The sequence below is a fragment of the Diabrotica undecimpunctata genome, chromosome 1 (assembly GCF_040954645.1).
Source record: "Diabrotica undecimpunctata isolate CICGRU chromosome 1, icDiaUnde3, whole genome shotgun sequence".
Taxonomy (NCBI): Eukaryota; Metazoa; Arthropoda; class Insecta; order Coleoptera; family Chrysomelidae; genus Diabrotica; species Diabrotica undecimpunctata.
The window spans coordinates 21075917-21090093 of record NC_092803.1 but is presented as its reverse complement, the minus strand read 5'-3'; the positions used below and the strand labels follow the sequence as shown (position 1 = coordinate 21090093).

General features: G+C 32.3%; 1 protein-coding gene across 3 annotated transcripts in view; it reads left to right on the top strand.

Moving 5' to 3' along the window:
* rdgA (retinal degeneration A) overlaps nucleotides 1-12713 on the top strand; it is a 604783-nt gene extending 592070 nt beyond the window's left edge. For all 3 annotated transcript variants that reach the window (XM_072538847.1, XM_072538849.1, XM_072538841.1), the window contains 3 exons: nucleotides 2378-2532; nucleotides 2618-2781; nucleotides 2843-12713. In XM_072538847.1, coding sequence (XP_072394948.1) covers nucleotides 2378-2532; nucleotides 2618-2781; nucleotides 2843-2892 — 369 coding nt within the window. In that variant the 3' untranslated portion in view covers nucleotides 2893-12713. The remainder of the gene's footprint in view (nucleotides 1-2377; nucleotides 2533-2617; nucleotides 2782-2842) is intronic.
* The last annotated feature ends 1464 nt before the right edge of the window (nucleotides 12714-14177 follow it).

The following is a 14177-nucleotide window of genomic DNA, read 5'->3' as shown; positions in this document are numbered from 1 at the left end:
AAAATTGCATTTAACAACATCAGTTGTTAGTGAAAATCCCGTCAGAAACAATGTCTTTGCTTCTTTTTTCCGTACAATATATCTTCAAAAGAAAAGATCTAAACTCCCTTTCAATGAAAGACTTAATAGATGCATGGCCAGTAATAATATTGTATTCCCTAAAATATACCAAACCAACCAATTAACCGCTCGCCCTTGGATGCTTAGAAAACACTTCTTAGTCATCAGTTTAATAAAGACTCTATGGTTAAACAATTTTACATTAATATTGATAAGTACCAGAATTACCAACATATTTTTACTGATGACTTTAAATCAGAAAAAGGTAATAGATATGCCTTCATACACAATGACTATACTGCTTCATACAAAATCCTTAATTTTAGCACAGTTTATACAGGAGAACCATTCGCAATCTACGAAGCATTAGAATATGCGCTCAACGCTAACTTAGATAGATGTCTAATAATGACAGATTCCTTAAGTTCCATAAGTAGTTTAGGCACCATTTACCCAACTCATCCATTGTTGCGATTGATAAAGAACCATTTGTACCAACTTCAGCAAAAGAATGCCATTGTAAAATTTATGTGGATTCCATCATATAAATACAATAATCACATAGGTATACATGGTAATGAAAGAGTAGATGCTGCCGCCAAATCTTCAGTTAATAACAAAGAGTTACATATAAGAAAGATTTGCATCACTGGATTAACTCGACATGGAAAGAATGGTGGCTTCTTCAGTCAAAAAACAATAGTTACATGATGGAAGAATAAGTGTAGCAACAGGAAAGACCAAACTATAATAAACAGACTGACGTTAGGACATACACGCTTAACACATGAATACCATATTACTGGAAGTGTTGATCCAATGTGTGGTAAGTATTTTAACAGTTTAAATGTACAACACATCGTAATCGAATGCCCGGCATACACAAATGAGAAAAACGTGTAACCTACCTACAACACTACGTACGTGTCTAGAAGAGATCTGTGTCCATTCGTCAGTTTTAAGTTATTCTTAAATCAATAGGAATATAATATATAAACAAACATAAACATCAGTTCGTGTGAAAATAAATGTGTAAAAGTCAGTACTTGTAAAAACCAATGCGCTCAGTTTCAGGGCCGGCGATAACCGGCTTGCAAGGGATGCACTGCAGGCGAACACCTCTGTTTCGGAGCGCCAAAATAAGCTTTTTTTTCAGCTAGTATTACACAAAATAGCAAAAGTGAAAAATTAGTTTTTTAAATTTGGTTTGAATTCCAGTCATAATACTCTAATCTGTGTTTGTTATTTTTGCAACACACACACACACACACACACACACACACACACACACGTAAAATATAAACATATAGAATTCGTAAACCTTTAGTAATAGAATTTATTGGTAAATATATTATGTTTCAAAAAACAAACAGCATTGCCCTTATTCGAAATGCTTTGATTATTTTCTACAAATTTTTTAAGTTGTTTAAACGTTTTGTGTAAGCAGTTACCGTAAGCAATTGTGTAAGCATATATGAATGATTTAAAGTAAAATAAACATTTTACATAAAATTTAGTTTATTAGGAGCTTTTTCACTTAAGTATTCTAAGTATTTATTTTGAATTTCTCTGAATTTGTTTCGAAACTATCTTACCGATTTTTCTATCAGATGTCGCTATTGCGTCCATAACCAAGCCATTTTATTGTTGCTTCTTAAAAGACAGAAAAGATTATTTTTCACGTTGAGAACCGCTGTGAATAACTGTTCTGATGAGACTTATTAAGTCGAAATACGTATCAACATATACATAGACGCTTTCTACGTGAAATCAAATCTTTGCTGTCTTTTTCATTTTAATACAGAATAGTTCAGAGCCACCCAACACCTTAGGGTAGAAGGGTTATTGATTATATATATATATATATATATATATATATACTTCAGAGTGCGTTTAAACTATGTATTAACGTATTAAGCGAACATTATGTAGTGTTGCATTCAATTAACATAAAACGATTGCCCAACCTTATACCCTAGCACAGGGACTGTTCAGTTTAACCAATCAACGGTTTAACTCAGATCTATGTATGTAATAATCTATGTATGTCAAAATCATTTTATATTAAGTATCTAGACATGTAAAAAATAGGTGTTCTTTTTTCTGTACCACTTAATATATAATATATCATCTTTTTCCTGTATTCTAGCATGTGTCAAATATCATAAATCATCTGTCATCTATCATATCTAGTATATCATCTGTCATTTGACAATAAAAAGTTGTTTGTATACTGATTTGAAAGAATTTATGGGAATTAAATTTATTTTTTTTTTTTCGCTAAAATGTTACTGATTGGTTTGAATATCTTTTACAGGTGAAGCAACTCCACAATCAGGGCTACTCACTTCTTACAAAGGACTCAACGGGCCAAACAATGCTTCACCATGCTGCTCGTTATGGTCACCCAGAGTTAGTCAAATATCTAATCAGATTTGCACCGTCGATGGTCAATGAAAAGGATTCCAAGTTGTAAGTAATAGAAAAAAATAATGAACAAAGTTTGCCAAAGTCACTCTGTGATAGTTGGAAATAAAAGCTTGTTTTTCTTTATTAGATCGCAAACTGCGCTCCATAAAGCTGTGCTCTACAAATGGCACAGCATATGCTGCATTCTAATCGCCGGTGGAGCAGCTTTGGATATCAAAGATCATCGTGGGCTCACTCCACGCCTTTTGGCACTACATAACAACGATCAAGAACTGGCGGCATATTTGGAAAGTAAGTAAAGACTGGTTTTGTTGACTGTTAACTAGTTAACTCATCTTGGTTGTTATTTCAGGTCAAGAGCAATTTCAGCTGGTTTCTTCTGACGTGGAAACAGTGGTGTAGGAGACAAACGACAAAGTGTAACATTTCTTATGGCCCTTAAGGCAACAAAGCAATTTACTTTTTCCTAAAATGCCTTATACTCTATATGTTATATTAATAATCGGTGCAGGAAAAAACTAAAGATTTTTAGAAACAAGCATAAATGAATATTATGTTTGTAAAAAAATTGTACAATTGTACACTTTGTACAGGCACTTTGTTAATAACTAGAAAAATTTGAAAAAACTATTTAGTATTGGTAGTTTATCTCAATTCTAAGATCTGGTTGTAATATATCGAATTATCATACCTTATTGCCATCTTCTTTAGATCTTTGACTGCTACATACAGATAAAAATATTAGTTTATTTCTGTACCAATTCTTTGAGTCTTAAAATTTCCAACACTTTTGACAAAAAATTTCTACTTCTACTAGTTTTTTATTGATAAATACTAAAATATTGGATACTGATACAAAAATATGTATTAAGGGCCTCATTCACGTTGAGATCGGTATCGTTACATGAATCACGACAAATTGCGATATAGGTATCTTGAGATTTGTATCTGTATCTCTACTCTACCTACACGTTGAGATGGACTCATGAAACATTAGTTAAATTAAAATTTTCTTCAATTCACATGTAGAAATAGTGTTTTCGCCGCCACCCGTGCTTATTGCTGTAGCAGTTACGTTGTCAGATATTTCAAAAAAAAAAGACGATATAAAAGAATATGGGCAAAGCAATGGTTACGTGACAGAAACATAGTTACCGCAAGAATTAATTAAGTGCAAGAACCAAATTCTTCTTCCAACTATTCACATCCTAAATTTGATTTTGCCTCTTTAGGCATTTCAGAATCGGCAATAAAGCTTAAAATGTCATAATACCACAAGTTCGGCACGTAAGTATATTTCGTCGCTAACTGATTCACTTCTTAATGATAACAATGGTTACAATTTTTTTAAGTTCTCGTCTAAAGGCGCAACGAAAGTTGTGTATTTTTTTCATAAAAAAATTGCGATCACTATTAGAATACTTTTCCTTGCATTTTTTTACCAAAATTGTTATTGCCGATTCCCTAAGTTGTCTATTATTTGTAGTTCCATAAACATGAATATAGTTTGTATAAATTGATAAATTCGTTCAAAACTCGCGATCTGCGATTTGAAACTGATGCAATGATACTTAAAGCTACGGTTTGTTAGAACAGTGCCCAGCGCACAGCATACACGTACAGCAGAATCTGTTGTACTCGACTCACGGCAGTTTTGGGTGAGTCGGTTTGTTAGCTTAATTCGCATAAATATTCTGTCGCTCTGAAAATAAGTTTAGAAATTAGTTTCACATTTATTCTCTCAAAGGTTGTACGTTTAAAAAAATTAATTCTCGCAAACTTAACGCAATAATTTTATTACTCCAAGAAGAGGAGGAAGAAGAAGAGTTGATAACGTTAGATTTAAATAAAAGAAATAAAAATATAAACCAAATTTTTTCATGTCTTAATACTGAAGGTGCTTTTAAATTAACAGTCGAAGAAAGATTGTTTCAAAACGAGGAACAATTTCGAGAATATTTTAGACTTTCCAGGGATTTGTACTAGATCCACTAGTCTTTCATCTTCCTCGGGAGAAAATTTAGTAGACATCACTTAATTATTACAATAATAATAACTATATAAAAATACAATTATATAATTTCCGTATAGATGTGTACGCTGTGAGCTCAGCTGAACGTTTGCATCCAAATCAAATCGCAGTTGATTCCATTGCAGCGCACATCGTCGACGTACATGGCTATCAGTCTGCGCGCAGTGCGCACAGCTCAGCAGAACCTAACAAACCGTTCTCATAGAGAACCATTTCTTTGATTTTAATGAACGTGCGCGGCGTTCGACTGACTGTGAGTTATGCGTCTCTCACTGTTCTAACAAACCATAGCTTTAGTGTACGTTCACACAGACTGCTATGGCGCGATCAGCTATGCGATGCGTTGCTATGCGATGATATCAAACACTTGTATCTTAAGAGACTTGTTCAAATAGCGCGCGATTTAGTGCGATGCGATGCGATGCGATGCTAGTAGCGGCTAGTATGCGCTTCGGTTTGATTTTCAAGAATGTTTGATTCCATCGCCAGTAGTCGCATGTCTAGCGAGCGATGTGGATATGAAAAAATTAATAAACAATGTTAGAATTCGTCTGGCCTTATGGGATTAACGATAAAAAGACTATCACAATAGGGACAAGGTGAATAAATTATGGATTGAGGTTGCAGAGGAGTTACAAGTGATTATTCTTGTGTATTTTTTATACGCATTATAACAGTTGCACAATTGAATGACGATATTGGATAGACACCTCACTTTTTATATTTTCCAATAAAATCTAATTAGTTCTAAGTAAGTTTCTAACCCTGAAGTGTGATCGTGCGCGAACGAAACTTCCTGTGTTTTTTGGTAGATTTTTGAAAATATATGATGTACTATTTTAATATTGAAATTTACCTTAAAGTTATTGTAAACCGTTCTTCAACGCCTAATGCTTTCCTCCAGTTTGTATGCATTTTCTCTATTAATTTTATGAACCCATTTACGTTTTCTATTTAAACACTTTTTGAAAATATTGTACTTTAACAATGAATTTTCCGCCAATATATATTTCAGTTTTCATTCCATCGTCACATCCAACACAGAAAAGACTATTGTGGTGACTAGCTTACAAGCATATCATTGTATTGAAACACCCACAGATAATAGCTCGCTATGTAACGCATAGCATAGCAAAACATCGCATCGCTGATCGCTCCATAGCGGCCTGTGTGAACGTACACTTAGACAGCCAAATACACTATGAGATTTATATCGAGATACTGCTACTTGCGAAAGGTATTGATACCGATCTCAACGTGTATGGGGCCCTTTATGTATAACTGATATCCCGATAGTGATACAAAAGTATGTGTTATGTATAACAATAATACTGTTTTCCATATTATATTAGTGTGAGTGAAATGTATAATAAAAATAGCAGAAAAATTAAATGTGAAAATTATACTGAAACTACGTAAAAGAATACAATTAGAATGAGAAGAAGATGAGAACAAAAGAAAGCACGGGATCTACAACTGAACAGAGGAAGTAATTAATAAAATAACTAGTTAACACAAATGACATCCCCTAAAAGTTAGAATTTTTTATAAGTCGAATTAATTTAAATATTTTTTATATTAAATTCATTCTTGTTGTTAGAAATTTCATCATCATCATCATCATCAATTAGCCTCTAACGTTTACTTCTGAACATAGGCCTCTCACATGCTTTTCCACTTGGTCCGATTTTGCGCCATCTGAATCCAATTTGTTAGAAACTGTCCACAACTTATAATCATTTATTTTCATGCCCTCACTACCATCAAAGTGATTGAAAAAGTGATTGTTAGATCTGACTAACGCGACAGAAAATAAAGATAAAAAAAATTGTTTATGAAAGCTAACAAAATAAGAAACTACGTATAAGATAGTAACAAAAAAGATTAGAAATAATAAAGACATTATACAAAAATACTGACAATTAGGATACTACAAACGACGTTTAAGAAAAAATAAAAGGGAAGAGAAAACTGTATATAAAGTGACTCAAATGTGGGTCTAAGACAGATCTCTAAAATTATATAAAGCAGAAACTGCTGTTGCAGAAGCGTATAAAAGTCCATTCATAAAACAAATATAAAACACCCAAGTCTAGGACATATATAAAACTGCAAAAGGGCAGTATTTTTAAAGAAGATGTTCAACAATGCATAAACTACAAGACCATAAAATCACTATGTTATTTCACGAAAATATGAGAGAAATAGCTGATATACATTATACTAAAACTAAAATATGAAGAAACCGAAATATTATTAACTGATTATTTTCATTCATCTTTTGATTTCTATTTGGCTATATGGATATGTTTATTAGAAAACTAGGTACATTTGATAACCAGGTTGTAACCTGTCTTAAAATCGATTAAATGTGATCCATTGTCACTGGGGCACCTACTTTTGCAGTTAAATCGCTTAGTACTATGTTGGCATCATCATTAGGAGCTTCTGTATATAATTGATTTAGGAAACCATATAATTCCTCTTTAACAGCTTATAATGCGTCTTTAGTTAACACGTAAACTGAAAATATAGGTAAATTGACACATTTAGCATCATCTTACGATACAGATTTTTTCATTAATTTATTTTAAAGTCTTACAGCTCAGACGGAATCCATTCATTGCTACCAATAAACCACAAAATATCAGATCTGAAACTGTTCTGTGCATGTCAATGTATAAAAATTTTAAAATTTGAAGATTCTTTAAAACTACCTACCTACGTTTTTTGAATTTGTATGATTTTTGAACTCTATGATTTACGGATTGAATTTGGGTTTTTAAATAGTGTTCAATAGCCTTATTCCCTAAATATGGCTGCCAAATGTTCTCATCAGTTTAAGTGAAAAAGTTTGGGAAATTCACTCATCAGTCAGTTTCTCGTTGGTGAAAAAATTCCTCGGCAGTAAGAACGATCTGGTTAATCGCTGCCACAGTTTTCTGCGGTGAACTAATTATATGATTTCAATACGCATATTTTCAGATACATATTTATTATAGGGCCTGCGTAGCGCAAGCGGTAGAATGCTTGCCTCGCATGCCGGTGGGCCGGAGTTCGAATCCTACCGCCGGCAAGAACAACTAGACATTTTTAAAAATGTCTATAGGCCCCAGGTCGACTCAGCCTGAATAAAATGAGTACCTTGGGTAAAACCAGGGGTAATAATAGGCGGTTGAAGCGTAGCACTGGCCATGTTACCTTCCTTGTATACCGTAGGCTCTAGATATAGCAGACTGCCCTGCTATATTCCCAAATCCGCGAGCGGTATAAAACGGGAGATTATTATATTTACAGTGTCCTTTAATATTACTTGGCGTTAGTATCGAAATAAAAAAACAGAAGAGAAAAAAGAATATTTTGTGTCAAAAGTAACTGACAAGACTCTTATGTAAATATTTAGAAAATTGTCCATTTTATTATTAGATTGTGTGCGTAATATCATGTATTTTTTACCTACTGTATTTATTAAAAAATTGTGATAAATCTATTAATAACTTTAATCTTAAGATTGTGACATCTTGCAATGTAACAATGGTTATTTTATCATCGAAAAATACTTAATATTAGAAAGTGTGTACAATATGTCACTCTTCTTTTAATTCTTATTCTGTACTTGTTAGAGACTTTAAAATTTGTAAGAGGCGTATCGGTATTCCGTATCGTAAGATTATAAATCTCAGAGTGTTATTCAATACATTATATACACTATGTATCCCGTACATAACCCGGGCCAGTTTATTTCAATTTACGTACTTTGTTTAATTCTCTTTTCTAGGCACAAGGAAAATTATAATCTTGATTGTAATAAACTCCATTTGTTTGGGGATACCTAGGCGTAGAAGATTAGATAAGTATTTAGTGGATTTTACAAACAAGGATATTGCTTATACTGTTCGAAAAATGCTGCTCAAAATTTCCGATTTGTATCTTTGCATTATCCCTTCATCATATAGCCTATAGCGCTCCGTGCTAAACATAGACCTCTCTCAGTTGTCTACAGGGCTCCTGATCTTGTGCTGTGTAAATCCAGTTTGTTGTAACCTTCTATATATTATCCGTCCACCATGTAAGCGGTCTATTCCTACTTCTGTAGGCCTTAAATCTAAGACATCACTTCATTATGCGTTTAGTCCAGCTATAGTCTAGCAAACAGAAAATGAAATTCCAATCATGAATTCTCGGAAATTTTGAATTCAATTTCCTGGAAATGAATAGGTTTTTCACGAGAGTAAAGACACTTCAAGAAAAAAGGAGTTTAAGTATACGAGTATCTGGGAGTAATCCTGAAAAGTAAAGGGGAAGAAAGCCGAGAAATTGAGAAGCAAATTTTGAGAGGAAGGAAGACGGTCGGAGCTCTACACAAACTACTAACCGCAAAAAACATCTCCAGAGTAGCAAAATTGAGACTATACCAAACAGTTATCTAAACCTGTACGGAAGCGAAACGTGAGTTATGAACAAAAATTAAGAAAATATGCTGAACATCTGGTAACGGAATATTTTAAGAAATATATTCGGGAGAGTAACACACTACGAAGACGTTTGGAGGAGACGAACAAATGCAGAGATCTGGGAGCTGTACGGGAAACCAGAAATTAGCCAGATCGTCATCACAGTACCAAACTTGACCTTGCATAAATATCTGAGTGCTTTCTTTTGTAGCACAAAATTTCTACTGAAATGATGAAGAGAACAGCTAACCCAAAAGGCAATACTGTATCTCAAATTAGATTCAATCAGGGTCACATAAACAATCTTGAAATCTAAATGGTGAGCAACTGATTTGACCGCAAAGCAACCCGATGATATCTTTTTGCTTAAGCATACAGCGTTTTGCTCAAATTTAAGTTTATTATCAATATAGAGACCTAAAAATTTGTTTACGGTGTCAGAACAAATGCCTTCATTGACCAGAGTAATGTTGTTTAGATCATTCTTTAAAGAAATTAATTTGATTTTTAAAAAATTAAATGAAAAATGATTAACTTTGCACCACTCAAGACTTTTAGCATATCACTAATAGTAATTTTGTTTAGTACCTTAGAGTCCTTTTTTGGCATAAAATTGTGGTATCAACTGCAAATATAGTAAACCGGCCATTAATGTCGAGGTTAGTTATGTCGTTAACATATATCAAGAAAAAGATAGGACCCAAGACAGAGCCTTGAAGTACTTCATAATTAATAAAGATATTACTAGAGTAGCATTTATTGATTGATACAGACTGGCATCTGTCTTCCAAGTATGAACTAAACCACTTTATAGCAGTGATTTAAAACCATATCTTTCCAGTTTATTAAGAAGTATTTTGTGATTGACACAGTTAAAGGTCTTAGATAGATCACTGAAAACTGCGGCTGCAATATAATCCTTATTTAAGCCCAAGTATAGTTTTTCCATGAATTCAAAGATGGCATCATGTATACTTTTTAATGACTGGAAACCGAATTGGAAGGAAGAAAGTAAATTGTGTTTTTGTAAGAAAGTCATCATTAGGATTTTTACCAATTTTTTTTCAACCTTTGAAAGCAACGGTAACAAAGAGATAGGACGATAATTAGCAGGTAAATCTTAGTCACCACCTTTATACAGAGGAACAACCTTAGCACATTTTAAACAATCGCTAAAGTGACCCGTTGAAAAAGATGTGTTAATTGTCTCCGCTAAAGAAGGTATAAAACCTTAGATGAGATATCATCCCAGCCATAGGATTTTGTAATGACCAAGTAAGATCTTGAAAAGTAAGACCAAGTTGTCTTACTTTTCAATTTAAGAATTATTTTTTGGAATGCTAAATTGAAAATCTTCATGAGAGTATGATGAAATTGATGAAGCAAATCAAGAGAGCAAAAAATATTATACCAATCTTCCTGATTACATAATTTGATAAACCTGTCAAAATTACTTTTTGCTGAAAATTTTACCCCATCTGGCTGTATAAGGTGAATTCTTAAGGGGAAATTCACATAGAGTGGGATCATGATCTGATGAAAAATAATGAATCGCTCTGCACACAGCCAGAGTGTGCCTACAGCAGTCGTATGAGTAATAATTACATAGAGTAATAATGCACTTCATATATTTTATCTAATTAATTTAAATTGTTCTTTTGCTATACCAATATTTGTGAAAACATTTAATAAAAAAAATTAATCATAATCAAATTACTACTGAGGTTCGTAATGAATGATTTCAGATATATTCTACAAACTTTCTAATATTTTATATATTTCAAGGCAAAAATAAATGTTGTAACTCGTGATGATGTATCAAGGTATGTAACATTCATTTCATGATATTTATAGTTTGGAAAAAAGCGTTTGCAATATTTATCTTACATACATTACAGTCATTATCTAGAATGTTCAAAAAGTCAACTAAGAGTGTGAACTTTTGAATGGAAAACAACAGTACACAAAATTTTAACTGTACATTTTTTCATGAAAAATACTCGTAGCGTTGGTTGCTGCTGTTGTCCACACCGGAGAAAAAAAACAGTTGGGTATTTGTCTCGATCTTTTGGCTCAGTTTACCACAATCTATAGTATCTTTTGCACCGTTTACTAATCGTTCATGAAACTTAAGCTCTTCATTCTATTCCCGACACTAGAGAACAGTTAAAACAAATGACACATACAGGTTCTCCACCAACAAAGATGATAACAAAAATAGTTTTAAGGATTTTTTAAGTAAACTTTTGACTGTTTAGAAAATAGTTAAACAATAAGTAAGAGCTAATATAACAGTATGTTATAATAGCCTCGATAATACCTCAAAGATAAAAGTGGAAAGCCTGTAGGATATTTCAACCAGGTATATACTCCAAAACATAATAACAGAAAGAAGCGGAAACATACATATATATATATATATATATATATATATATATATATATATATATATATATATATATATATATATGTATATGTATATATCATAAAATTTGATAGAGTTGAAGAAAGCTAGACAAAAATTAAATCAAATATCTTGGATTTAGCTAAGGAAGATCTTGACAAAAAAAGATAAATAGAAATAACCTGATCCTAGGTAAAACACTCCATGGTTCTGCATAGAAGTAAAGGAAAATGTGTAGAAAGGAAAAAAGCTTACCTAAAATATATTTAGCTGAAACACAATGAACATACGACCATTAATAGATAATAAGAAACAAAACACATCTGGTCTGAAAAATAAAAAATAATCACTGGGACTACCACCCGAAAGATGGAGTGAAAACCTTCCATAGAAGTATTAGTCCACCAATGAACAAACAGAATAGGTTATAAGAAGAAATAAAAAGAAAAACATATCGGTTAAGTCAAAGATATTATTTATTTGATAATAAAAGAATTCTTTCCATCACGATAGCGCACCTGTCGACAAGTCTACAATCGCAATGACCAAAATTTGTGAATTACTGTCGTGAAAAATGTTTTCTCATTTATCTACCATTTGATCTGTTGCGAAACCTGAACGACTTGCTGAGTGTAAGAACTGAGTGTTTATCTAAATTTACAATAGATCTAAATATTTCCCCTCGCGAAAACATCCACAAAACTAAGTGCCATCTCTGACCGTCCCAACAAAAAATCCAAACTGACATATATTGCTAACTTTAACTCACTCTGACCACGACCCTTGTTAAAACTTATTATCATATTAATAAATTTGAAAACAGCATAGCAAATACATAAAAACTATTCTAGACAATGATGAGATTTCAAATACCATAGATAAAAACGACAGCGAAGAAATTAAATAAAGAGAGCCTGGGAGCCTACGGCCTGAGAAGACATAAGAGGGCTCAAAATTGCTCAAAAAAATTACCTATTCATCGATAAGACACTAATAAGGCTAGTGTTAAACATGCAGCTGGCGCGTGAATACTGACGTAAAATGAACAAAAAGTTGTATGCGAAAAATTCTAAGGAATATACGGTGAAATGAAAAAACATGGATTGTAACAAAGGTATAACAACTTGAATTATGTAGAAGTTTTAGTTTAACAGACGAGATATATAATCACGCAAGAGGCAAAAACGATAGTCAGAAACGTATTCGTTTGAAAAAAACTGTTGGAATGACGAAATCAGAGCATGTCCGAAACTTAGAGAGCTTGACGAGTTGGAGGATGACGTAAAATCTATCGGAGGTAAAGAATGGATAAAAGTTGTCAGAGATAGGGGAATAGAGGACTGTTATAAAAAATACTGTCTCGAATAAATAGTAAGACTACTGGTGATGATGACTGTTATCAACAGTTATTTAAACGATACTTAAAAACTGAAAGTTCTTTATAGAAAAAATGTGCGTTATCTTTGTCAAGCCACGTGGTTATCCAATAATCCTCGCAAAAGTTCACACATACAGACATTTAATTTTCTTTTTATTTGAATTTTTTTTTTTACATTTGCAATTCATTTCTTGCATTACATAACGATTTTATTATTGAATATTGTGTAAGGACGCTATTGTAAAAACCAAAAGTACCAAAAGAACCTTGACCTATAGGTTACTCTTATGGTTAAGGAATATATTGTTATGAAATTAATGATACATTATTTTTGTACTAAATAGAAAATATTCCATATACCTACTGCACACAAGAATTTTAAAATGATGCATATATTGTACGGTCTACACATGTAGCTCTCTATTACCAAAGAATTATTCGGTCTTACCACTACGTCCAATTTTTGGACAAAACTAAGGGTCCAAAAACTCCAAATATACTTTATCTTATATATTATAGTATTCTTTTGATAGCAGAAATCAATAAAATCTATAAAATTATACACAGCACTAAATAATATAAAAACAAAGTTTGGTTATTTGATTTGCTTGTTATGTAGTTATTTTTATGTCATTCATTGTTATTGACAGTTGTTAAGTAACATGCCTAAACAGTATTGACATACGTCAAACTAAGACAACTGACACTATGATACATGTCAATCTAAGAAAATTTGAAAACTTCTGACATATGTCAAAGTAGAACAAATAAATAACGCTTAAATAGGCTCCAAACAATTATTTTTCCTTTTACTGATTTCTGTTCTATTCAAATCAGTTATTACCAAAACCTATGCAATATAACTTATAGCAAACACCTCGTCGATTGTTATTTTTTACTCAAAAGTTCTACTTAAGTGATACTTTTAAGTTAGACAGTTTTTTTCTGTAATTAGAGAATAAATAACAATCTGCAGGACACATATATGTACATAACTAACTTCCCTATATGAAATTTTTACTCAGGCAATAGTGGAATGAACATAGACTTAGAAAAAACATTCAACACAGAGTTTATGATTGTTCATTATTTTTTCTTGGCGTGTGTGTATGATGGAAAATCGCCAAAAAGTGATTCAGATGAAAGTTTTCATAGTTATTTTTATAACCTTAAATAGAAAGAGTATGCAAAAGTTTATCCAAAAGGCACTGTACTTACTTCTTGATATATTTAAATACAACTAAAACGGGTAGTGGAAATATATTTTGTATATATTTAAACAAAAACAGTAAAATCAAGAGGTGTTAATTCAGGATAAAAGTTTGGCAATATTTCTTCGTTTTCATCTATACAATGGCACGCAATATTTTTGGTTATTTTCCTACATACAACCCACTATATCATTTTTTCTCATCTTTC